This window comes from Tachyglossus aculeatus, chromosome 18 (genome assembly GCF_015852505.1).
Source record: "Tachyglossus aculeatus isolate mTacAcu1 chromosome 18, mTacAcu1.pri, whole genome shotgun sequence".
Taxonomy (NCBI): domain Eukaryota; kingdom Metazoa; phylum Chordata; class Mammalia; order Monotremata; family Tachyglossidae; genus Tachyglossus; species Tachyglossus aculeatus.
The window spans coordinates 14,602,267-14,628,574 of NC_052083.1; the positions used below are offsets into that span (position 1 = coordinate 14,602,267).

The 26,308-nt window shown below is 46.2% G+C and overlaps 2 protein-coding genes across 7 annotated transcripts in view; one reads left to right on the forward strand and one right to left on the reverse strand.

The window, feature by feature from the left end:
* Window positions 1–4,844, forward strand: part of CUL1 (cullin 1) — an 80,048-nt gene extending 75,204 nt beyond the window's left edge. For both annotated transcript variants that reach the window (XM_038760183.1, XM_038760184.1), the window contains exons 19-22: window positions 72–154; window positions 1,260–1,365; window positions 2,960–3,073; window positions 4,296–4,844. In XM_038760183.1, coding sequence (XP_038616111.1) covers window positions 72–154; window positions 1,260–1,365; window positions 2,960–3,073; window positions 4,296–4,376 — 384 coding nt within the window. In that variant the 3' untranslated portion in view covers window positions 4,377–4,844. The remainder of the gene's footprint in view (window positions 1–71; window positions 155–1,259; window positions 1,366–2,959; window positions 3,074–4,295) is intronic.
* Window positions 4,845–16,533: 11,689 nt separating this feature from the next.
* The window catches only part of EZH2 (enhancer of zeste 2 polycomb repressive complex 2 subunit), a 59,904-nt gene continuing 50,129 nt past the window's right edge, over window positions 16,534–26,308 (reverse strand). For all 5 annotated transcript variants that reach the window (XM_038760479.1, XM_038760478.1, XM_038760477.1 and 2 more), the window contains exons 11-20: window positions 25,372–25,541; window positions 24,186–24,280; window positions 22,800–22,840; window positions 22,110–22,235; window positions 21,380–21,558; window positions 19,963–20,058; window positions 19,095–19,176; window positions 17,807–17,887; window positions 17,566–17,650; window positions 16,534–16,849 (exon numbers count right to left, since the gene is read on the reverse strand). In XM_038760479.1, the coding sequence (XP_038616407.1) occupies window positions 16,789–16,849; window positions 17,566–17,650; window positions 17,807–17,887; window positions 19,095–19,176; window positions 19,963–20,058; window positions 21,380–21,558; window positions 22,110–22,235; window positions 22,800–22,840; window positions 24,186–24,280; window positions 25,372–25,541 (1,016 nt within the window). In that variant the 3' untranslated portion in view covers window positions 16,534–16,788. The remainder of the gene's footprint in view (window positions 16,850–17,565; window positions 17,651–17,806; window positions 17,888–19,094; window positions 19,177–19,962; window positions 20,059–21,379; window positions 21,559–22,109; window positions 22,236–22,799; window positions 22,841–24,185; window positions 24,281–25,371; window positions 25,542–26,308) is intronic.

The window sequence follows — 26,308 nt, forward strand, 5'->3', positions numbered from 1 at the left end:
TTTTTGTATATTTGTAGATTCTCAGATGAAACAGTTTTGTGGAATTTGTAGTAATTGAGGTTTTCTTATAGGTTTTGGAAGATGAAAATGCAAACGTTGATGAGATGGAATTGAAACCGGATACCTTAATAAAATTATATCTTGGCTATAAAAAGTAAGGAAAATTAGCTATAAGTAGGTATGACACAGTGGTGTTAATTGTCTTAAACTGTACCGTAATGGCAGAATTTAAGGTTGAATTGTTCAGCATTCCATGCACTAAATATCCAAACATCAGCCTGTCAGTTCAGCTACTAGGTCCACCAAGCCTGCACACAAAATAAATCAATTTTCCTGCCTCTAATGGGTCAGATACACTGCCTGCTGTATGCCCAGTGTTTCTGAAGCGAGGCAGCTATCCTGCTCTCCTCTTCTCAGGGCAGAGTGGGACAAACCAGGTCTCAGGCAGGGAAGAACGGGCAAGGAACTGGAAGAATAGCCACCTCAGGACAGTCACATCACAGTCCTGGCCCGACTCACTTTGAGTGTTGTGGCAGCGATTACGGCTGCTCTTTTACCCACCCTCCTCGACCCTGTAACTTTTATAGTAATAGTGATAATGATAAACAGTGGTCTGTTTAAGCATTTGCTAGGTGCCAAGCACTATACAAAGCACTGGGGTAGATATGAGATGATCAGGGTGAACCCAGTCCCCGTCCCACATGGAGGACACAGGCTAGAAGGAAGAGAGAACAGGTATCGAATCTCCATTTTGCAGATGAGGAAACTGAAGCACAGAGAAGTTAAGTGACTTGTCCAAGGTCACATAGCGGGACAGGTGAATTTAGGTGTGTAGGTGTCCAGTCTGGAACAGAACATCAGCATTAGAAGGTACTGAATGAGACTTAGTTCCGAGGGCCTAAAAGAGAATAAGATAAAATCTCAAGGGCAGGAAGGGCCACCATCTTTTGGAGGTCTGCCTGAATGGAGGAGAGCTGTGGCTTTAACTAGTTCTTTCAAATATTTGAAGCGATAAGTGAGATGATTTTTATTTTCAGAAACTCCAGATGATTGAGTTCGATGTTCAAATGCATACCATTTGTTGCTTCCCCACATTTTGCAATCTATGACCTTTCCTTGTTAAAGTAGGCAAAGTCCTCTTTGAATAATAAAAGCTTCTCTATTTAAAAATTGAAATCAGGGGATTCATTATTTTTTTTCAAGTTTCGATCCCTGAATTGAGGCTAATCGTATTCTGCTTGATTTTCTTTCCTTGATAGCAAAAAATTGAGGGTGAACATTAATGTGCCAATGAAGACGGAACAAAAGCAGGAGCAAGAAACCACCCACAAGAATATAGAGGAGGACCGGAAATTATTGATTCAGGTGACGTTTAGTAACCAGATTGAGGCCCTTGTGGGTGGCTCATCGTTGGATACTAAGTTCCTCAAGGCTAATTCCTAGCTAATATGTGGGTCAGTGGGGTCAGATAAGGGCCTTATGGTGGGCCAGGGTTACCCCCTCTCTCCCCAGGCCCCTGAAAGCCAGATGGATGGGGTGCCCTCTTGATTCTCCTGCCATATGGGGAGAGCACAGGGAAGAGGGTGGGCATGGGAGTCAGAGGACCCGGTTTTGAATTCCAGCTCTACCACTTACCTGCTGCGTGACCTTGGGCAAGTCACTAAACTTATGTGCCTCAGCTGCCTCATCTGCAAAACGGGGAATTATTACCTGCGTTCCCTCCTATTTAAATTGTGCGCCCCAATGCCTAGTACAATGCTTGGCCTTTAGTAAGGACTTGGCAAATTTTTTATTATTATCACTATTATTATGTGCCCCAACACTCTGCTCCAGGTCCAATTTGTAAAAAAGCATGAGGAACACGTACTCGTGCACCTCTCTCTCGCTCCTGGTTTTATACCAGAGAAAGGATAGGGTGTGTGCGTCATTCCTCCCCACCGTGATGAAAACAATGTTTTAATATTTGCCAAGGAGTCAAGGGTGGCCAAGAGGTGAGGGGGGACCCACAGATACAAGTGTGGAAGCTGAAATTCATCAGGAGGGAGGCCTTGGAGTTCAGATTACTTAGGGAAGTATCTTCACTCTTCTTCCCTCGCCTTGGAGGAAATTCGGAAGCAAGATCCAGAATCAACCCTCCTGCCTGCTTCCTGATAGAGAGCCTTCTTTCTTCTCTTCCTCCTCTCTACCCCTCCTTTCCCGCCTTTCCTGTCCACAAAGGGTTGGATTTATCACTATGCCACTAGTTGGCTGTTGTACTTTCGAGTTAATATATGGCCATTCTTTTGGTGGGTCCATTATCAAGGGGATTCAACGTAGTCAGTATGTGTACATATATATATGCTTATGCATATATATCTCTAATATATATAGATATATGTAGATATACATTCTCCTCTTGAAATACATCCCAGAGTTGGAGTTTCGTATATTCATATTTCAGACCGTTTTTTAAGTAAACATTTGGGGAGTTGGTAGCGGCTTGCTGCATTAAATTTGGGGAGGGACTGCAGTCACTTTGTGATGGTGAAGAGGGCCTAGGAGCCAGCCATCAGTGCCTGGGTGACGGTGGTTGGGGCAGTTTTGTTCTGATCAGAGGGGGCCGGGTGAAACCGAAGTGAATTGAAAGTGGGACACGTCATAGGGCTTGAGAGGATTGAATCCGGGTGTGGCAGACAGCCTACGCGCGGGGTGGCCCAGAGCAAAAGATTCAGGGTGCCAGAGATTCGGGCTCCGCCTTAGAGGAACGGTTGAGTTGGGGATCCACAGCAGCCCATGGCGAGGCTGATGTCTGTCGCTCAGCAACCAGGCGAGCCCCTGTGTGCCCCAGCCCATGAGAGCTCCCCTTCAGAGAAGGGGAAGCCCAGTCGCCTCACAAGGCCGGCTATCCTCCCTCGCAAACGGCTAGTGGGTGATGATGATGATGATGATGTGTGCATTTTTTTCCCCTTTGGCCGCTCAGGCTGCTATCGTGCGGATCATGAAAATGCGGAAGGTTCTAAAACACCAGCAATTGCTTGGAGAAGTGCTAACCCAACTGTCCTCGAGATTCAAACCACGGGTCCCAGTAATTAAGGTATAAGAGGAGCGGTAGACGCGATCCTGTTTTAATTTAAGAGAAACCAAATGAATAGGTCTCGGTGAGGGCTACTGGTGACGTCGGGGAGCTCTTTTAATTGTGGGGTTGAAGTTTGTACAATGCAGAAGTGACCTCTTTCTCTTTTCCAAATAGCTTTGGGAGTTTCCCATAGTGTAGCTGTCTCAGTGGTCATTGTGGGGATATGTGACAGATTGAGGCTTTTCAAACTTGTCTGCCGGGTGACCGTGGGCGAGTTAGTTCCTTCTCTGTATCTTAGTTCCCTCATCTGTAAACTGGGGGTGAAGACAGTGGGACATGGACTGTGTCCAAACTGATTATCTGGTATTTACTCCAATGCTTAGTACAGTTTCTGGCACTTAGTAAGTGTTTAACAAATACCATTTAACAAAAACCCCAACATGGAAATGGAAAAGGGGCATCTCCCAGGATGCATCTCCAGAAACTCAGGTCCAGAGCATGATGAGCCTTTTCAGTTGTGCATTTCAGTTTTAGACTGTGAGCCCACTGTTGGGTAGGGACTGTCTCTATATGTTGCCAACTTGTACTTCCCGAGCGCTTAGTACAGTGCTCTGCACACAGGAAGTGCTCAATAAATACTATTGATGATGATGATGATGATGAGCCCGGGCTTCCATGGTCTGCCCCAGGGTGGAATAAACAGAACCTCCTAGCATCCCCTCAAGACACCCTACCCGGGGCCTCTCAAATCCTCTCTCCCGGAGCATGTGGGCAGCAGACTCCGTCTCCAAGGCCTGGGATGCTTCTGTCTGTCATTCCCCAGAATGGCCTGGGCCCGGCGGGGCTGTTAGATTCCCTCTCCGACAGATGCCTCGGAACAAATTCCCGGGCTCCCTGAGGAAACCCTCCCCTCCCAAGGAGAGAGCGCCATTGAAGAGGAAGTCTTGAGGAAAAGCTGCCTGGGATAGAAGAGGGGGGCAGATGGAGCGGGTGGGTGTGAGAGGTTCGAAGGGTCAGGAGAGAGGTCTGAAACGTTAGACCTCGGACCGAGGGGGTCCACACTGGGACAGCGATGGGAAGTTGGAGAAGGATAGATGTTGTCTGATTCTGAGGAGAAAACAGTAAGGCTGGCTGGGGGCTCACCATTCGCATTTTGCGGGGAGGTGCTTTCTTCATCTTGTACTCCTTCAGTGCGGAAGCAATGCCAAACCCCTCTCCTCTTCCCCTTCTCAATGGGCAGAAATGCATCGACATCCTGATCGAGAAGGAGTACCTGGAGCGTGTCGACGGGGAAAAGGACACCTACAGCTACTTGGCTTAACTGTTCGGGGCAGTCGTCTGACTGTGCGGTGCCCAGCAAATAGCGACGCGACGGCAAGAATGAAATAGACGGAACTTCACAGCAGCCAAGCCGCTGCCACCCGGACTCCCTTTTTAACCTGAGACGAGGACTCCCATCAGCCGGTCTCAAACTTCATCGGAACTGCTCAGGATTGATACATTTCAAGTATGTAAATATGGACACCCACGCCATTTAACCTAATTTAAGAACAGAGAGGAATCAAACCTTCCACACCGAGGGTTGCATGCTACTCAATACTTAAATCAATACATCGGCTAGAAGATAACCCGCTGCCGCCCCGAGACGGTCCTGTAGGTTGGCAGCACGTGGAGAAGAGAGTCTGGAAAGGCCCCCGTGTAATCTGCTATGAACAACCATTTGTATAGTGTGTTTCATTTTTTAATGCGTGAAAATAAAAAAAAGATTAAAAGATTTCTGTACAAGTTGCATTGGGTTTTATTTCAGTTTCTCCTCTATTTCTCTCTCTCTCTCTCTCTCTCTCTCTCTCTCTCTCTCTCTCCCCCCCCACCCTTCCTCTCTCCTTGTTAATCAAAGGTTTACAGACAATGAGAAGTGCAATAGTTTGCTCCCGCTTGCCTCCTTCTCTTCTGTTGCCTTCCAGCCGCGTAAAAAAGCCAAGTTTTCGGATTGAAAAGGGAAATGTTTAAATTCAGCTCCTTGTGGGCAGGGAACGTGTCTACCAACTTTGCCGTGTACTTCTAGAACGGTGCTTGGCGCATAGTAAGTGCTCAGTACAGTGCACACCATAAGTGCTTAATAAATGCAATCGATTAATATGTTGGTGAAAGTGATACTGGGTATGTAACGAGAGCTCACCAGGTGCTTGTAGCCAACAACTTTTGAACGTAGACAGAGACGGCTGCGGCTTAGAAGGTGGATGACTTCCGCGGGATGGTAGTTCTGGTCGGCCAGGCCAGGAAAATCTGACCCAAAGTCAATTCCATCAGAACTGTTACCTTGGGACATTTTGAATGCTAGTCTTCTCAACGTCTGATGGTTGCAGCATCAATTTATAGAGGCAGACAGGCTCTAAGAGTAAGTATGAGAGTACTTGATTCAAATAGTGCTCGGCACATACCTCAATAAATACCATTGATGATGATGATATTTCCCACTGTATCCTGAACTCCCTCAGACCGGAAAGAATGCTGGGTGACATTTTCTGAGAGTTAAGAAGTGGCAGAAATGCAACCTCGTGCATAAACGCCTTCCATTGAAAGGCTATGGCTTTAGAAAGGTCGGTTTAAGTTATCACTACCCGCACCGTCGGTAGGCACGTGATCCAACCTCGCTATCGTGGCCGACTAGAAAGTGTCCCCAAAATTCAATACAGCCGGTACGCTTCGATTTGAAATGGATAGAGATGAGTTTTGCTGGTAATTGGATGATGTACTTTTATTACATATTAACTCTTGCAGCAGAAGAAGCAGTCCTGCAAGGGTGGAGAAGAGCTCGCCTCGTCGATGCTACTGGCAGCCCCTCCCAGGGCACTCTAGGATTGTTCTTGTTAAAGCTGGGGCCGGCGGCCGCCCCCCGCCCGTTTCCCTCCCTTGAAGACTTCAGCGACTCCCCTCAGGTAAACTGAGTTCAGCAGGCTGGGGACCTCTTGCCCCTCCTTGCTTGGAGAGGAGCCAGCTCAGCCATCCCCCGTGGGTCCTCGGCGGGTCTGCCGGCCTTGAGCTGCCCTGGTCAGTCTTACAAAGGGACTAGGCTAAGGTAAGTCATGTTAACCCAGGCTAGACTAGGCTAAGGTAAATGTAATCATGTTTACTGAGCACTTAGTGTGCAGAGCACTGTACCAAGTGCGTGGGAGAGTACCGTACAAAAATAAACAGATTAATTCCTTGCCCGCCACGACTTTACAGTCTAGAGGAAGGTAAGGGGGAAGATGGTCAAAGGCTTCTTGTAAGCCAATACCGCTTGCACCCCTCGTGTAGAGTTGCCCTTGGGTCGACTCGAGAGTACTGGTGGCCGTAGATCTCCCAGTGCGTGTAAATGCTTACCACCGCCCATCCCGCCACCTAGCACTGCTTCCCTGGCTCATGCTTCTCTGGGCCTCAGTTCCCTCATCTGTAAAATGGGGATGAAGACTGTGAGCCCCACGTGGGACAACCTCATCACTTTGTATCCCCCCAGCGCTTAGAACAGTGCTTTGCACATAGTAAGCGCTTAATAAATGCCATCATTATCATTATTATTATGCCCTCTTGCCTCTCCCCCACCCCTCGGAAAACAGACAGTGGACAAACACATTTTGGTTTTCACCTTTTCATTTCCCCCAAGGTAGCCTACTCCTCCTAGGCCAACTTGGAGACTCGCTTGGAGGGGATTGACTGCTCCCCAAGGCAACAGACTGCGTTCAGGCAAGTATGTCCATTATTACTAATAATAGTAATAATAATAGTAATTGTGGTATTTAAGTCCTTACTCTGTGCCAAGCGCTATTCTAAGCACTGGGGTAGATACAAACAAATCGGTTCGGACTCAGTCCCTGTCCCACCTGGGGCTCACCGTCTCAATCCTCATTTTACAGATGAGGTAACTGAGGCACAGAGAAGTGAAGTGACCTACCCAGGGTCACACAGCAGACAAATGGCGGAGCTGGGATTGGAACCCATGACTACCTGAGTCCCAGACCTGTGCTCCATCCACTCCACCATGTGGCTTCTCCATCCTACCCAGGACATTGGTTGGGGCTCCTGGGTTTTCATGCCGAGCTTCTGGCTTTCACTGCTCTCCCTAGAAGGGTTCTCCAGGGCCGTCTTACTTAGAACTGGAGAAAAGCCGTGTGGCCTAACGGGAAGTGCAAGGGACTGGGGAATCAGAAGACCAGGGTTCTAATCCCAGCTCCGCCGCTTGCCTGTGAGATCTTTAGGCAAGCTGTTCCTTGGGTCTGTCTCCTCATAAGCAAAGTGAGGATAAAACACCTCCTTTCCTTCCCCCTCACTCAACCTGTGAGCCCCATGTGGGACAGGGACCGTGTCTGATATGATTGTATTGACTGTTCCTCAGCAAAGTTAAGTGACTTCCCCAAGGTCACAGAGCAGACAGGTGGCAGAGCCGGGATTAGAACCCAGGTCTTTCTGACTCCCAGGGCCATGCTCTATCCATTAGGCCACACTGCTTCTCACGCTGGGCCTATGGCAGATTGGACCAGAGAGAGGGAGAATAAAGGGGAAGATGCTACAGGGAGAGCACTGACTTCCCTCCTTTGTTGCTCTGAAAGACAGGGATTGTGTCCAATCAATCAATCGTATTTATTGAGCGCTTACTGTGTGCAGAGCACTGTACTAAGCGCTTGGGAAGTACAAGTTGGCCACATATAGAGACAGTCCCTACCCAACAGTGGGTTCACAGTCTAGAAGGGGGAGACAGAGAACAAAACCAAACAGATTAACAAAATAAAATAAATAGAATAGATATGTACAAGTAAAATAAATAGAGTAATAAATATGTACAAACATATATACAGGTGCTGTGGGGAAAGGAAGGAGGTAAGACGGGGGGGATGGAGAGGGCCAACTTGGCAATAGTCCACTCACTATTCACTCTCAAGCACTTAGTACAGTGCTCTGCCCAGAGCAAGTGCTCAATAAATACTGATTTGCTGATAATCTGCTCCAAACCAAATGCTACCAGGGCCACTGCCAGCTGAGCTACCCAACTGGGAACAGGCCAGTTGGAGCAACAGCTCCAGACCCTCAGGTGCTGTTCCCTCCAGCCCCAAAGTTAGAGCCTAGCGGGCTCTGCCTCAGTTCCCTGCCTCGTGGACAGTACTCCCAAGAGGGATCAATCAGTTGTATTTATTGAGTGCTTAATGAGGGCAGATCACTGTACTAAGCGCTTGATGTTTGAGTGGCTGGAGGGCAGGGGGCAGGATTAGGTGATTTCCATAGGTTCCTTCTGACCCAGTGAAAGCTATCATCATCATCATCACCATCATCATCATCAATCGTATTTATTGAGCGCTTACTATGTGCAGAGCACTGTACTAAGCGCTTGGGAAGTACAAGTTGGCAACATATAGAGACAGTCCCTACCCAACAGTGGGCTCACAGTCTAGAAGGCTATGGCTTTGTGATGCATATGTGTGTGCATGTTGGACTGCAGCCCTCGCCCATCTCTTCTGCTGCTTTTCTACATTCCTGGATGCTTGTCCCAGGGCACCTGCTGATCAGATTAACTTGGCAAATGCTGTCTGCCATCCTCTCTCTGGTCCCTCTCGTGGGTGGGACCCTTTGGCCGGGCAGTTTGAGCTAGGTTTGGCACTCCTGTTCTGTGCCTCAGATTCCTCATGGGTAAAATGGGAATGAAATTAGTTTTCCCTCCCCCTTAGTCTGTGAGCCCCATGTGGGACAGTGGCTGTGTCCAAACTGATTATCTTATATATACCCCAGTGCTTAGCACATAGTAAGGACTTCAGTAATAGAGGAGCCTCCCCCAACACTCTCAGAAACATTTTAAGGAAAGTTTATTTATTATTGTTTCATTTTATTTGTTTTTTAAATGGCAGTTAAGTGCTTACTATGTGCCTGGCTAGGGGCTACTAAAGAAGACTACCAAAGCCCCAGACTGGCAGAAATCACTGGCTTTTGTTCAATGGGTGGTGGCCTCAGTCCCATTATGGAGAATAATAATGAGGCATTTAAGTGCTTACTCTGTGCCAAGCACTGTACTGAGCGCAGAGGGAGATGCAAGATTGGACATCAGTACCTGTTTGTTGCACATGGGGCTCACCAGACTTGAATTCCCATTTTACAGATGAAGGAAATTTAAGGCACAGAGAAGTGACTTGCCCTAGGTACCACGACAGGTGAGGGGTGGAACCGGGATCAGAACCCAGGTCTTCTGAGTTGTAGGCCTGGGCTCTTTCCACCAGGCCACCCTGTTTCTAAATAGAAGCGGGTGTAAGGGCCATGAGGACCACAAGATCTCACCCTAAGAGACAGCGATGGAGCCATGTCGGTTAAGTTGAGCGAGGCCCATAAGAGCCAGTTGGTTTTCCTTGGGAGATTTTAGCATTGCCTGGTGGGGGTTGGAGTGAGTTACTCAGCAACTCCATTGGCATTTTTGAAAATTCCCTTTAGAGCACGATGCCGAATTTTGCACCAGAAGGAACAATACATATTCTATTCCCCCCATTCCTGCTCCAAGGCAAATGTGAATAGAACGTGAAGAAAGCAGTTGGACTGAACGTAATTTGCGGCACTGGTGATCAAAACAGGCCTCATCCTGAGGCCTAGATCAGTTTTTACATCATTCAGTGGTATTTACTGAGCACTTATTGTAGGCAGAGGACTGTACTAAGCATTTGGGAGAGTATAATGATCTTAATCAATCAATCGTATTTATTGAGCGCTTACTGTGTGCAGAGCACTGTACTAAGCGCTTGGGAAGTACAAGTTGGCAACATATAGAGACAGTCCCTACTCAACAGTGGGCTCACAGTCTAAAAGGGGGAGACAGAGAACAAAACCAAACATACTAACAAAATAAAATAAATAGAATAGATATAATAATAATAATGTTGGTATTTGTTAAGCGCTTACTATGTGCAAAGCACTGTTCTAAGCGCTGGGGGGAATACAAGGAGATGAGGTTGTCCCATGTGGGGCTCATAGTCTTAATCCCCATTTTCCAGATGAGGGAACTGAGGCCCAGAGAAGTGAAGTGACTTGCCCAAGGTCACATAGCGGTCACATATAATACAATATATGTATTTTAGACTGTGAGCCCACTGTTGGGCAGGGACTGTCTTTATGTATTGCCAATTTGTACTTCCCAAGCGCTTAAGCACTCAATAAATACGATTGATGATGATGATGATACAATTGAGTTGATAAACACGATCCTCAGAATGGCACAGGTACAGTCCTGTCTGAGAAGCAGCACGGCCTAGAGGATAGAAACACAGGCCTGTGAGTCGGAAGGACCTGGGTTCTAATCCTGGCTGCTACTTTTCTGCTCTGTGACCTTGGCTAAGTCACCTCACTTCTCTGGTCTCAGTTTCCTCATCTGTAAAACGGGGATGAAGACCGTGAGCCCCATGTGGGACTGGGACTCTGCCCTACCTGATTAGCTTGCATCGAGTCCAGTGGTTGGCACAGAGTAAGAGCTTAACAGATACCACAATGATGATGATTATGATTTCTGTGCTGCTGTTGAAAATGATGTTCTTCGCTCCCTAGGCCTTTGCCCTCTGACCTGGCTCAGGAGCATCTTGGGCGTAAGCTCCACTAAAGGCAGCTCAACCTGACAGTCAGCCAAAGAGCTACCACAACTTCTCCACCCTGGGGTGAGTCAGGAGCGCTTATTTTTCCCAGCCCTTTGTTCCCTCGCCAAAGAGGCTGGATGTTTTTTAGAAATGATTTCCATTTATTTTAACGCGTCTTTTCTGTGATTTGCGTTAAAATTAGCTTGATGCTGTCTACTAAATAAGCAGAGGGTTTCAAGGAGGAAAAGCCCCAGTGGTTTATGCAGGGGTTGAACTGCTACAGAGACAAAAATGGGGAAGTGGGCAAAGAGCTTCCATTGGGTAGGCTGTCCCCAGATTTAGAATTTTTCCCCCCAAAACACTCGTTCTGACCCAGTCTAGCAGGTAGAAGGGAGCAGAGTGGGGAGACTTAAAGGAAAAGAAAAAGGAGCTGTTGATGGAAGAGGAGAGACAGTGGAATCACAGAGTACAGGTCTGCTAGCACAAGTGTTTTGATTACATTGTACAGTGCTCTGCACACAGTAAGCGCTCAGTAAATACAATTGAATGAATGATTGAATATACCACAGTAGAAGAATTAGGAGATGTTCTTCCTCCAACATAACTCGGTTATGATGTGACAATCCATGAGTGGATTCAGGGCAGATAGGCGCATCGCGCATGTGACATCAGTCAGGGGTGATGCTCAGTACAGTGTTTAGCACATAGGTGCTCAGAAAGCACCGATTGGCCGTAAGTAATTTTTGAGAGCAAATCTCTCCGTTAGATTGCAAACTCCTTAAGGGCAGGAAATAATAATAAAAATAATGATGGTATTTGTTAGGCGCTTACTATGTGCAAAGCACTGTTCTAAGCGCTGGGGAGGTTACACGGTGATCAGGTTGTCCCATGGGGGGCTCCCAGTTTTAATCCCCATTTTACAGATGAGGGAACTGAGGCACAGAGAAGTGAAGTGACTTGCCCAAAGTCACACAGCTGACAGTTGGCGGAGCCGGGATTTGAACCCATGACCTCTGACTCCAAAGCCCGCGCTCTTTCCACTGAGCCACGCTGCTTCTAATGTGGAAATGTGGGGCTTCCTTTGGTTGTATTCTTCCGCGTGCTTAGAACAGCATTCTGCACACTGTAGGTGTTCAATAAAGATTGTTCTAAATGTTTGGGATGAGTACAACAGAAGCAAGGCCCACAATTCCTGCCTTCAAAGAGCTTACAGTGTAGTGGAAGAATACCTTTTGGTTGATTAGTTGATTAGTGTATGCTTCCCCACAGCTGTCACAGCCTGAAACACCGCTCTTCTGTACTTGTGCATTTTTGCACCTTTACAGTATTTAGTAAAGAACCGTCTCCCCCTAAATTGTCATTGACTCAGTGCTCACCCCCAGTGTGATTTTTCCAGAACAAGGTTCTTCAAGAACACACTACTACTAGCCACAAAAAGAGTGAATTGTGGGCAGGCCCATTTTGCTTCCATTTCAACAATCAGGTGTGTAAAGTGCAGTGTAATGCAGGTAGGTCGTGAGACATTCGGTTCAGTGCCACAAGATCTATTGCTGAATCTCAGTCCCTTATAATTTAATATCAGAATTTCGGACGAGGAGCGGGCCTAGCGGGAAGAGCGAGGACCTGGGCTTTAATGGAAGCTTTGCTGCTTGTCTGTGTGACCTTGGGCAAGTCATTTAACTTCTCTGTGCCTGTTATCTCATCTGTAAAATGGGGATTCAATACCTGCCCCCACCCTGCTACTTAGACTGTGAGCCCTGTGTGAGACACGGACTGTGTCAGAGCTGATTATCGTGAATCTTTTCCAGTACTTAGAACAATGCTTGGCGTATAGAAAGAGCTTAAATACCGCAACTGTTATTGTTGGCCATTTCAAAAATTATTTGGCGCTTTCAGAGCGCATCAGTGATGCTGTAACATGGAACATCATATTTAAGTTTTATCTGAATACAAGCTGTTCCTGATAACTAACTGCTTTTGTAAAAGCTCTATTCAGCAAACACCATCTAATTGCTTTTCAAAGGTGAGCTGGAGCTACTCATTACATCTGAAACGTCCTCCAAACATAGCATGGTGCCAACCACAAAACCCACAAGCATTTCCAGCAAAAAAGAAAGTAATTGATGACAGAGAGAGAGTCCCTCTATCCCCTCCCATTCCCCCATCCCCAGGATGGGGGTGGAAGAGGTTAGCGTGAGATACTCCAGTAGTATCATTTCCTTTGGGTGCCAGGCCTAGGAAAAACACTGATTACCTTGCATTAAGCTTAAACCTTTGTGGTTATTGTGGGCATCATAGTAGCGATGAGGTCAAAATATAGCAGCAGCCAGCGTCTTCTACCACATTAACCACCCCTGATCTCCTGCCAGTGACTCACTGGTGCCAGAGGAATGCGCGGCTTTCTGATTCCAGGGTGGAGAAGCTGTTAGAACAGCGTACAGGAGCGTAAACCGATTCGAACACTCAGGTAAGTTGCTTGGAGTCTGCTCTTCGGTTCACCTCCTCACTCCACTGGCCACTTGTTTAGACCACCGACAGCGGGCTCAGATAGGAGAAGCTACCTCTGACTCCTTGCCCAGCCCAGCAAACATGAGAAAGAATGGATTTTAACCGTTTACCGAATCATCTGAGCAATAGCCTTCTCTGCAAACTCCCTGTTCCACGTGCCTTGTAGACCCCCAAATCCCCACTAATCGTTCCTGTCTTCAGCCAGCAACTCCTCAGCTGGTACTGCAATCCAAATGGTGGACGGAACCGGCCTTTTCGGGAACCTGCCGATTTAACAAGCATAGGTTGACTTTATTTCTCTAGCAGCAGATGGTGTAAACCAACAGTTTAGCCTGGAGGCAGAGATCCCGGTGACCGGGCCTGAGGTATACCCCAAAATGAGAAGAATTGGTCCCCGCTGATCTCATCCATTACTACTGCTGGAAAAACGTCAAGGTGAGCAGTGGAAATAAACGCACTCAGTTCTCCTATAACGTACTTTTTCACTCTGCTTTGGATAGAACTTTGTCAGGGAATTCAGGAACGTACTTCCGACAGCACACCTATCCGGATAGAATGTTTTTGCATGTATTGCTCAAAGGTGTGTGTTTTCTCCAGGACTCTCTGCCTTTTAATCCCAGCTCTGCTACTTGCTTGCTGGGTGACCCTTGACAAGTCACAACTTCTCTGGGCCAGTTTCCGCGGCATGGCCTAGTGGCGAGAGCCCGGGCTTGGAAGGCAGAGGACGAGGGTCCTAATCCCTGCTTGGCCACTTGTTTGCTGTGGGACCTTGGGCAAGTCACTTCACTTCTCTGGGCCTCGGTTACCTCATCTGTAAAATGGGGTTTAAGACTGTGAGCCTCACGTGGCCCAACCTGATTTCCTTGTATCTATCCCAGTGCTTAGAACAGCGCTCGACACATAGCACTTAATACCATAATCAAAACTGTGAACCCCATATGGGACAGGAACTGTGTCCAACCTAATTATCTTGTATCTTCTGCAGCATTTATAGTGCTTAGAACCTAGCAGAACTTTTAACAAATACCTCGTCGAAGAGGTAAATCCTCTGTTCTAGGAGAACTAAGTTTACAAGAAATTCAGTTTAGGCTTTAAGCCCAGCCAGTCTTGTGAAATCAGCAGCAATGCAATGGGGTGTCTGAGGTGTGTACTGAAGCACTTCAAAGGATTTTCCACCCAGTCAGATGGCTACGGGGAGGCCGGTCCCCTTCCCATAGGGCCTAGGTTTTCTGCCATCTTGCGTGAAATGGAAAACTAGGTGTTGACGCAAGTTTAGTGGGCTGCGATCTAGCAGGACTTGGGGAGCTTTGCAAATGCAAAGGAATGAACATGAGGTGCATTTCTTTGGTTCCTGCAGTACAAGGCCCAGCTCTTGTTAGGGCTAGCCCCCAGTGCCTGCAGGTTTTCAAGACCGCTTGAACAGGCCGGACACCTGTGGTCCAGTATACTAAAAGTCAAATTTATATGCAGCAGGGGAAAAGCCTGAAGCACGATACCAGACTTCCTAAGTCCTCTAGACCGTAAGCTCGTGGGCAGGGAACGTGTCTGTAAAACTGTACTCGCCCAAGCTCTTAGTATCAGTGCTCTGCACAAACTTAAACGCTCAGTAAATACGATTGACTGACCTAAGGCAAAGATTATAAGCCAGAAGACTGACCGGTAGAGAAAAGCAGCAAAGTCCTTCTGCACAACTGGTCAAGTGGAGAGAAGAATGGACTTCTTTCCATTCTGCTTTTTAGATTTGGAAAAAAAAAATGACATGGCATTAGCTCAATGACCTCTTCCAATCAAGTGGCTCCATTTCAGCAGGAAACTTTTTTTCAATTCTCAAGAATTGGAAACATTTTTTCACTTAGCCCAGGGTAATGTTACTAGGGGATGATACAGGACATGGGGCTCTCTCTATATAGACCTAAAGGCTCTTTTTTTTTTTTGCCTTTGGTGTTTGATCCCACATGTGCTCTCTTACGAGCTGATGGGATCTGAAATGATTGCCTTGGAGCAGACATGGCCTGGGTGTGAGGGAGAATGGAGAGAAGCAGCGAACTCAGAAACTGAGAGCCCGACTTCCAACTTTCAAGTTCATTCTCCCCTGCTAATGCCCTCACACATTCCGTCAGTTTGAGATGATAGATGATGTTGGGAAACAAATACCTAGAGTGACAAGTTGGGAGGACAAAAACAGTTTCAAACTACTTGAAATTTGTTAAGCCAAATTTTATGGGAGTCCAGGTAAGCCTTAAGTTTTATTTAAATAACTTCACTCTGACTCATTTCTGTTCTTTTTTGAAAACCTGCTCTAGAGAGTCAGCCATTCCTGGTTCAGTGAGTTCTCCCCTGGCTCTACTGAACTACATGACAAAGACTTACATTGGAAAAACTAGGAATTGCCAAGCAATAGTGTGTGATGGTGAAAATTAAGGCTGCATGTGCAGGTAATTGAAACCATCAGGTGAGTTTTTTGTTGCCCGTGGAGCTGTGGAATAAGACGGTGGTGGTAGTTCCCCATTTTGATATTCTTTTCTTCACTATTTATGACGTCTGTTATCAGAGACTGGTTAATATCCTAAGAGTCTCTTAGCCTATGGCACTGACACTGAGAACTTCTACAGGGTCTCAGTTACAGTGCTGAGTACATTGGCCTAATAGTCTTTTCTAGGCGGTTCATTCCCCAGGAGCCTGGAGCGGACAAAGGAACAGGGACTTAGATATAGTTTGAAGCTTAGGGAGATATGTTACATCCAACCTACTACCTGCTCCTTCTTCCTTGCATTAAACCAACAAAATAGTCCTGCCCAAGTGGATTTTCCCGATATCAATTTAAACAGTCTGACCATGCTTCTGGCTCTAGGTGTGGTGACTCCTCCACACCCACCCAGCCGCTGTTCTGAGGGAGTTCTTACCCTGCAGATCATGTGGGGGAAGGAGCCGCTCTGACCTGTTCCAGCATTTGAAAAGCAATGAGATGCCACTATGGCATTCTTCTTCAGAAAGAATGGTCTGAGCTGGCTGGAAACTATTGTGGCAGCTCACTCTTCTCCACCACTGGCCCAATCCGAGTCAGAATCCTCCTGGGCAAGGTACTGAGCATCGGTAGCCAGTTGTGGCTCAGGTGGGCCGTGTGGCTAGGGGAAGCACTCAGAATCCCTAGGCACAGCCTTTCCTCTGAACACCTGCACTTACAAAAATGAGATAACATCCACAATTGTCCCCTTGAATGTAATTAATGGATGGGGTTGGATTCAGGATGCATTGGGTGATGGTGTGAGCGCAATCTACAGGTAAAGCTAGGATTTTAAGTTGAGAATCTGCTTGTCGGAGGAAAGGGACCAACTATCCAAAACAATGGGATCTATGTTTCCATCCAGATGTATTAATTTGACACTTAGAGAAGAAGTTCAAGTATCCTTTATTCAAGGTTGAAAAATGTACCACATCGCATTATTGCAAAAGTTCACTGGTACAAAACACTTTGCAGCTGGTGAGAAGGCAATAAAAAGTTGAATTTAAACGCATTACTATAAATTATTCTTACAGTACTTTGCAAATTCAGAATTTTAAATTGCATTTTTTTTTCCCTAAAATTGCCCACAGTACTAGAAATTCCTGAAGATAAGGCAGCTGTTTTAAAAGAGGAGGTAGCTGATATCAAGGGATTTCCATCTCTCTTTCAATGCCCACATATTTAAGGGCATCAGCCTGGCTATATCTGAAACAAAGTGAGACAGACATAAAAACGGGTTGGTTTTTTCCTCAGCCCAGCCTCGAGGGATCACGTGTTCCAAGTATAAGGTTTGCTTAATCCAACAGATGTGGAAACGGTTGAGGTGGTACTCACACAATGAGCAGACCAGCACAATTCAGAGAAGTGGGAATGTCAAGGGGCCTAAACTGCCCAGAGGCTTTAAAGCCACGGGCTTACCCCCCCATAAACTCACCCCAGAACTGGCCTCTCCCACTGCTCTCCTTCCCTCATTCAGTTTCCGTTTTGCCGGTTTAGACCAACACCACCATGGCTGACCTCTCTCCTAGGCAGAGAGGGCTGCACCAACCTGAAATACTAACTAGTGAGTGAGGAAGGAGGAAAACTATATTTGGAAACTTAACATCCTTGCTTATTGAGCAGGAAGCGGGCTCATGATGGCAAAATAACGCCCTGCCTGAAAGGAAGAGTTGCTGACCAGGTGTTTCTCTGGGTCCCTTGAGGACTAAATGATTTCAACTGGCCAGAGGGGAAACCTTGCTTGCTTGGAACAGGCTAACAAGGAGGTTAGAGGGGTATTATTTTCTTAATTCAACCACAAACCCTGAACAAGAACACTCCCCCACCTCAGAAGGATAAGAAATGAAATCCCAAAGCACCAGTTGCTATGGTTCCAGAGGGAAAGAAGCCGGGGTTTACCCTAGGGATACACATTTACTCACCTGTAGTCAAAAAACAGCTCTTCACCAGTCTGGATGGCTCTCTTCGCAAAAATCCCTATTCTGTGATCACCATTGACCATCATGACTGGGAAAAGAGGACACGAGGTAATGTCATTCGGCAGGAACAAGCCACAGAATGACTGCCATGTATGACTGAGTTCAACCCACAACTGGGCCTGTCCCCTATCCCTGGTGGTCAATTTAAGTCAAAATGTGCTTAGTGGGCTGGATGAACGCTTACCTTTTGCATAGCAGTTGGGATTCACCGAATGGTTTGCAAAACGGATTTTGTTACCCTTCCGGGTTGCATCCACCACAAAATCTGGAAACAATGATTCAATTTGAACGTAAGTTTAAATCACCAACTTCTAAGTTCAGGTCGGACTCAGTGTTAACAATGCACAGAAACACAGCAGGCTTTTAGGCTATTCTGTCTGGCTAGGATCATTCAGAGTCCTTTAGGATTTGACCTCAAAGCAAATAAACCAGACACTCCTGATCCAACCTGAACACAGAGAGTGCTGTCATATCCAGTCAAAATGAGGGAAATTTGGGGCAATTCTTTGGTCTTGACTTTTTTGCTGAAAGCATAGGCCAGAACTGCTACTTGAGTTAGCCGAGGGCTATGGATTTTAGAGTACAGTAAGGTAAGTTTCCTTCAGTCAAGACTGTGCACTTTCTGCACTGTTTTGCTAGGGAAATCCTTCCCATGTCTTCATTCATTCAATCGTATTTACTGAGCGCTTACTGTGTGCAGAGCACTGTACTAAGCGCTTAACCAAACAGATGCCGAGCTCATGCTTTCCCCCCGCCCCGATCCAGCTTAAAATGAAATATGTCTGAGAACACAAACTCAGACTAAGAATTCCTTAATTTTCAGCTTGGCTGTAAGAGTGATACCCACAGGAACTTTGACAGCTCACCTCTCTACTCCACCTGGGTAGACAGGTCATTTACCTACTTAACTCTGATATCACATCCAGAAACAAAAGCTTGGAAGATGTTTTGCGATGCAATGTAAAATAATAATAATAAATAATAATAATAATGGTGTTTGTTAAGCGCTTACTATGAGCCAAGCAGTGTGCTAAGCGCTGGGATAGGTACAAGCTAATCAAATCAATTACAGTCCCTGGCCCACAGTCTAAGAGGGAGGGACAGGAGGGGATTTTCCACATCAATAAAGAGTGATGATTTTACTTAGGAAAATAAGAAAGGAACAAGACCGAGCCCAAAAGAGCACCCATAATCCAGAAGTAAACACTATCAACGCCATTCACTCAACCTTCCTATCTTGGTTAACAGTGTGCTTTTCTCCACCCTAGTTGGTTTTGAAGGAACCAACCATTCCCAAATCTTCATCTAGCAGGAGCTAATGCCCCCCAGCCTTTAATCTGGAGGTACTTCTCTGGTGATTCCGGGCCTAGAAAAGTTGACCATGAATTCATCTCTCAGTGCTGTATATGCAGTAGAAAGTCTCCCGATGCACTTGTCCCTAAAGACAAAATGGGGCTCACCCATAAACATACCATTATTCAAGTTGAATAGAAAGCTGCACATGTACTTATCATAGACCTTCCCTCTTCTGTCTGCCTCATCCTGAGAAATAATCTAAAAAAGAAAGACATAGAAAAGACCATTTGCTGTCGACTGGGTGAGGGGTCTGGGCAGGGGAAGGCACATGCCTAGAGCTTGTCCTGGAAACGCATCAGACCTCCAACAGCCCTCCGAGTCGAGGGCCCTGCCTGAGAAATCAGTTGAGCGGGCCGCTCTCATTTCCCTCGCAGTCGCCTTTTTTCCTTTGCTCCCAAAACTACCTGCAGGAAAGTGCAGCGGCCAAGAACAGCTGTGGCTGGATGCGAGGAAGCCCCAAGAGTAATGGCTTTTCCACGGGACTTGCCCTTCTGAGCAAGTCGCCCCAAAGCCATTTCAAGTTCCGGCCCAATATCCTGGGAAGTGGAAAACTGGGTTAATTAGATGAGCGTTTGACTAGGCACAGTCTAGCTGAAAAATATTGTGTTGGCGATCCTATACAGCTAGCCAGTCTTTCCACAACTACAACCTTAGGTCATAAAGACACTTTTACTGGTCCTGACAGAAGAGCTGTAGAATCAGCAGACCCTGTGACAGACATACAGGAAAGATCTCTTCCTCCCTCTGCCAGGCACCCAGGCCTCGACTAGGGCTGGGCATAACTGAATGATTAATAAGGGTGCGTTACCCTTGAAGCACAGAAGCGTTGTTTTAACTCATTTTGCACCACAGTCCAGGTCAAATGGGGTTCTCGACACATGAAATCTACTATGGAAAAGCAAAGCATGCCACTGTTTTAGCCCATGCATGGTTAATTAGCACGCTCTACCTGAAATGGGCTTGAAGGTATAAAACGTGCCTTACCTCACCACAGTACTCAGAGATGAATTCGTTCTTCTGTACGGGATCTTTGATGAAGATCCCCCAGCCTGCCACATCAGAAGGTGCCAGCAGCAAATGCTAGAGAAGAAACCAGAACCTTAAAGACCCACAGGTGGACTGCCTGATTTGAGGCAGGCTCTTGGGCAATCCCAAGTTATTTTTGATGGAGAACTTTGAACTCAAAAGGGTTGAAAGCTCATGCTTATACTGGGATGGGCCCAAGCTCAAGTGACTTGATTTTTAGTGGGCTGGCTGCCATTTGGAGACCAAGATTTGCATGTAAGCTAGCCATTTATATTCACTCACATATATGGAAATGTAACATCAGAAGCACCCCACTGTACAGCCGAAAGCATCTGCCAATGTCAGCACAGAAACTACCTTTAGCAGAAATCTCTCACTATCCCCAAAGGACAAGGATGCATGGGGCCTTGCCACAAATAGAACCACTAGCAGCGGATTCCTGTGCCCAAGTTTCTGTCAAGAAGGAACACAATGGAGGATCTCTGAGGAATGGCTAAGTGGTTTGTTGGTCCAGGAAAAAAAGCTATCAAAGATACCAAGCAAGCTAACAGGAGCCTTGAAGGCCCTTAGGAGGAAAGGGGCTCACTAACCTAACACTGATACTGCTCAGTGGGATACTTCCTTTGCACAGAGTAAGTACTTAGTAAAAGCCATCATTATTATTATTATTATTATTATTACTTCTCCCCCAAAGCCACAGAAGGTGGGCAGTGTTGGGGGGGAGGGGGGCTGGCAGAAATGGCTGGCTTCTTGGGTCCTGCCCCACCCACCGCCTGCAGCTGTTCCCTCACTGCAACTAGAACATTTGTTGAGCAATTCGCTTAAACAATTCCAAGTGACAATATGGGTATCACTCCTTTGGTAAGGCCCCAGGTGTGGAATGGGGCTGAACGAATCAAATCTTCCAATTCAAAAGTCTATGGACTTGGAGCAGAGGTTGTTTAGAGACGCCCCTGCCCTCTGGCAGCTTTCAACCCAAGTGATCGGTTATTTCACTAGGCCAAAAAGAAATAACAATTCAGATTTAAAAGGCTACCGAAGTAAGAGACCTACTGATGCAAGTACAAAAAGGTTAAATGCAAACGCTATTAACGGTCTGAACAGACTATATCTGGCACTCTGAGAAAATGGCACTCTGACACCACCGATGGGTGCTTGAGAGGCTGGGTGGAGCTCTCCCATAGGGAAGAAACAACTCAACAGTCTATAGAAAAGTAACGACCAGGGGGTTTCTAAAGAGATCGTGAGATGAAAACGGAGAGGAAAGAGGAATCGACTAACCCGGAGAGAACTTCCTGCAGTTTTTCAGGCTGACTAGGGAACCGACGGATGGCACTCGCTATCCCAGACTGAGTGGGAAGTAAGCTGCACCCACCTTTTTGGAGCCCCTCTGAATGCTACAGTTCTTGCAGGACACGTTTTTGCTGTCCCAGTGATCAGCGGCCCCACATGTTAGACAGAGGTCTGGATCGCACTCACGAACAGCAAGGTAGCACGGGCACTGCTTAGTGTTACACTGTGCTTTACAACGGCACCCAGGAAATCGGTTTTGGCCTTGAAGAGGGAAAAGAAGTCATTTCAGAAAGAGAACCACTTTGTCGCTTTCTGTCTTACTTTTAATAATTTGCAAGGTGCAGTCTGACATTTCTGGTCTACTGCCTACTGCTTTATGTATGAAATTCAGCCTATTTATATTAACTCCTTGACAACACAGCGTTCCCACAAGTCACACTTAGTTTTGGATGGCCAGGGGCATCTGGCAGCTTTCCCTAGGTCCCTCTACCAGACTGTGCTGACTTTATTTAGGATTCCTATTTAAGCGAGGAGAAGGGTGGGGGGTAGGGTGGGGGGAAAGCCAAAAAAAGATAAAGTCAAAAAAAAAAAGGCAGCTTTTTAAATTCAGTTTGGCCTAGCATGCAAAACACTCCCAGAAACCATTTCTTAGATTCAATCCTGGGAGCTGATTTGAAGAAAAAGAGGGAGGGGGGAGGGGGGTCCCCATTTTTAAAATAAAATAAACTGCTTTAAATCGCAAACAACAAAACAGTTTAGGGCTCATCTTATTAAAATGGGCATGAGAGCATAAAAAATAGGCAAATACTTACATTCTGAGCTACACTGACAAAACTTCTCACAAAAGTTTTGAGCAATTACACATGGGCATGAACTGTCACAAGGCTGGCGCGGGTGATCACATGGTTGATAGTTGTAAACATGATTGGAGGAGCCATCTGAATAAAGATACCAGTATAAAAAGCATTGAGCCAGGGCTTCTAATTTGAATATGCACAGTTATCAAGTGGAAAGTCTCCCCTGTACCCTCCGGAGTTTAACTGGGCTTTCCTTAAGTGTGCCTACGATATTCCTGTCTTTAAGTGATGTGAAAATGAGGCAAAGCAGTTTCCTCCCAATTTCTATCAGTCCCCAGACTCAGCAGCAGCGACTGCCCTCTAGGCTACAGCCAGATTTCCAGAGTTCATTTTCCTTTAACAAAAACACCCTCTCTTCTTCCCATTACTTTAAATTATGTGTCGTGCAATAATGAGACTTCTAGAGGGTTATGAATTTCTCTCTCTCTCCATTTACTTTTGTTTTCCTTAACGGACACATTACAGAACATCCTCAATTCTGGTGGTGTGTGACTAATGTTCAGTTACTACTCTTCGGCTTCCTTGTGCCACACTTGCGCCTCCCCCCCCCACCCCCAGGACGTGATATATAAGGTCCTCAAAGCAATACTACTAAATCCAAGAAAATATTAAGCTACGGATAAAGTTGAATGGAAAGATGCTAACCCTTTTTCAGTTGTATCTTTCGGCAGTGTGCAGCCCACAACCTGCAAAAGCACAACGCACACAAACACAAAATTAATCAATCGATGGTATTTATTGAGTGCTTACTGTGTACAGAGCACTGTACTAAACGCTTGGGAGAGGACAGTAGAGCAATATATCAAAAACAAGCCAACTGAAGACTGTCGGCGGGAAACTTCCCCCCAACCCAAAATGACAAATGAAAATGTCTTTGGGAACGAACATCCACTCTGAAATTCCAACTCAAGTGGTGGCTCAGGGGACTAGTTTGCCAGTTTAACTGGTGCTGCCAGCTTAACTGGTGTCCCCTGGTCAAGAGAGCCTTCAAAAGTTACCCCAAGAGCATCTGGTGTGATATATACCTGCATTCCACCAAAAAACTTTGCAATAGTAGTCACTTCCCCAGCAGACACTGCGCGGTAAAATGCCACCCGGGAGACAGGAGTTTCTCATTTTGTAAATGCCAAGGCAACATCTCTCTGTCTCCTGTAACTATGAAATAAGCTACCGATAAGGGAATTATTGCTCCAATTCCTCACTGAACTGATTGAAGCAATATACTTTTCACATCATGATGTGTGTGATTGAAGCAATATACTTTTCACATGATGTGTGTGAGAAAGAATCTCCCCCAGCATCCACAGCAACCTAAATTCCCACTGCTGAAAAACCTGAGGAGTCAAGTTCCTCACTGCCCCTCCGGGAACTGCCGCTTATCATTCATGTATAGAAGACGGGGGCAGCGGAGAACCATTTCTCCTCACCCCTTCTCGGGGCTGATCCATCGATTTGCTTTCCCTTCCCTCACCTAAGACCTGACTTAATGGCTTTGTAGGTGTTTCGAACCAACAGACTTTTCTTATATATTCATCAGGAAAGCCAGCTGAGATCGGAATGGAAGCCCTCAGTTCCCTCCCAACGTCTGTGGGTGGGTGCCTCGACCCAAGTAGCACAACTCAAGCCGTGTTTAAGAGCGGCTCTGCCCCTTGGGGAAACCCAGACTTTCGAAAGAAAAGATTTGGTGTTTAAATTCACCTGGCCTTTTCTAACCTGGAACACCAACTCGCATTTACTGGGGAGCCAAGTCAAGTAGTTGATTGCCTTTCCAACAACACTAAATATGGAGAAAACTTTTTTCTTTTAAGTTCAGCTAGCTAATTATCGACACAAGCCAGATTTTTGAAAAGGGACCATTTTTTCCAGAGTCTAGCAAGCACTCGTTCATTTACCCCCTCTTTCATCCCCTTTCCGCCCTGACATCCTACACTTTCTGGGTGAAATTCAATCCTGAGGACAATTCCTAACATCCCGAGGAACTGTCCTAACATCTGACAAGCCCAGCTTTTGAAAACCATGCAAGAGGCTCACCTGTGTTTCCTCTTCTTCTTTCTTGGAGGGGTGTCAACATCTTCAGCAGGAGCTGGAGCGATAATACTGGATTCCTTTACTCTAAATTCATAGACCTGGTGAGGGGAACCAGGACAAAGCCAGGTGAGTCACAATGAAGCAAAATCAGTCATCGTTTCTGTAACAGTGGAATACTTAGAGGAAAGAAGAAACGCGGCCTAATGGAAAGAGCCTGGGAGTTAAAAGACCTGAGTTTCTTGTCCTGGCTCCACAAGGCCTGCTGTGTAACGTTGGGCAAATCGGTTCACTCCTCTGCACCTCAGTTACCTCATCTGTAAAACGTGGATTAAGACAGTGAGCCCCATATGGGGCATGGACTATGTCTAACCTGATTAGCTTGTTCTAACCCGGTGCTTAGTACAGTGCCTGGCACATAGTAAAGCACTTAACAAATTCCACTTAAAAACCCCCCAAAAAACTCCACTGATTACGAATGGTAGGTTTAAACACTTTAAACCCTTGCTCTAGTCTAAATGGATACAAAGGGTGAAAACCCAAAAACAGCTTCAAAAATATTTTGCAGTTGTTGGAATTTAAAATTGGAGACGAAAAAGTAACTCCAATTAATATACAATACTTACGGTACAAAATATTAGTACACATGTCCACCTCGTTCATACATGTCCAGTTTTATTTTTGACCTCTCTAGTTGTATTATGTTTGTTTCCACTATTAGACTGTAAACTCCTTGTGGGCAGGGAACATACTGCTTCATTATTCTGAACTAGAGAAGCAGATGGCCTGGTGGAATGAGCCAGGGAATCAGGGGATCTGGGTTCTAATTCTGACTAGGCTACCTGTCTGCTGGGTGACCTTGTGCATCTAAGTAACTTCTCTGGATCTCAGTTACTCTGTCTGTAAAACAGGGATTAAATCCTTCTCCCTCTGACTGTGAGCCCTGTATGGGACAGGGACTGTGTCCAACCTGATTGTCTTTTTATCTACCTCAGGGCTAAGCACAGTGCATGGCACATAGTAAGCATTTAAGTACCATAAAAAACCCCCAATAACAACAATACACACCCTTCCCAAGTGTCTAACATGGTGCCCCTTACCAAGTGATCAGTGAATAAATTCAGCTGCTACTACCTCCTTGCGGACATTGTGATTTGGGGTCCTTTTGGTGAAAATGTTTGTCTCATCTTACCTGCCTACAGGTTTTGGTTCCTATTAACCTGGCAATTGCACAGAAGTTGTCGTAATAAGTGCCAATGAGAACTCTGAACATTGAGGCTTCAGCACCACTCCATTCCACATTTTCAGGAGGCTCAATATTTGGCTTCATCTTTATTGGCGTTTGACACCTGGAGTTTGCCTCTGCGAAATCAAAGTTACACATGATCAGTCAAGACTGGTGGCACCCTGGAAATGATATTCCAAAAACAAGAAAGCACTTTCTGCACGGTGGATGAAAGAGAGTTTGAGATGAGTGCACGGTATTTTCCCTGGAAACACTCTTACCATGAATATGTTTTGTTGTCTGTCTCCCCCCTCTAGACTGTGAGCCCGTTGTTGGGTAGGGACCATCTCTATATGTTGCCAACTTGTACTTCCCAAGCGCTTAGTACAGTGTTCTGCACACAGTAAGCACTCAATAAATATGATTGAATGAATGAATTTTTCAGAGCCGTTCTGGACAAGAGATAGCCTATCAAGTCACTCTGCCTTGAGAAACAAAGTCATAAGCAGCAAGCTCTCAACTACATACACAGAAATGGGGAACGGGCCTAAAGCATGGATAACTGACATTTTCCACTAATACAAAAGTTGAATTTTAGCTAAAGTGCAAACCTACCTCCTCGCCTACCAACCACTATCAAATGAACCCGATATTTACATAACTTGGGCCCGTAGGAAGACCCATCCTCCTCTCTCTCCCCACTTCAATCCATACTTCATGCCGCTGCCCGGATCGTCTTTGTCCAGAAACGCTCTGGGCATGTTACTCCCCTCCTCAAAAATCTCCAGTGGCTACCAATCAACCTAAGCATCAGGCAAAAACTCCTCACCCTGGGCTTCAAGGCTGTCCATCCCCTCGCCCCCTCCTACCTCACCTCCCTCCTCTCCTTCTACAGCCCAGCCCG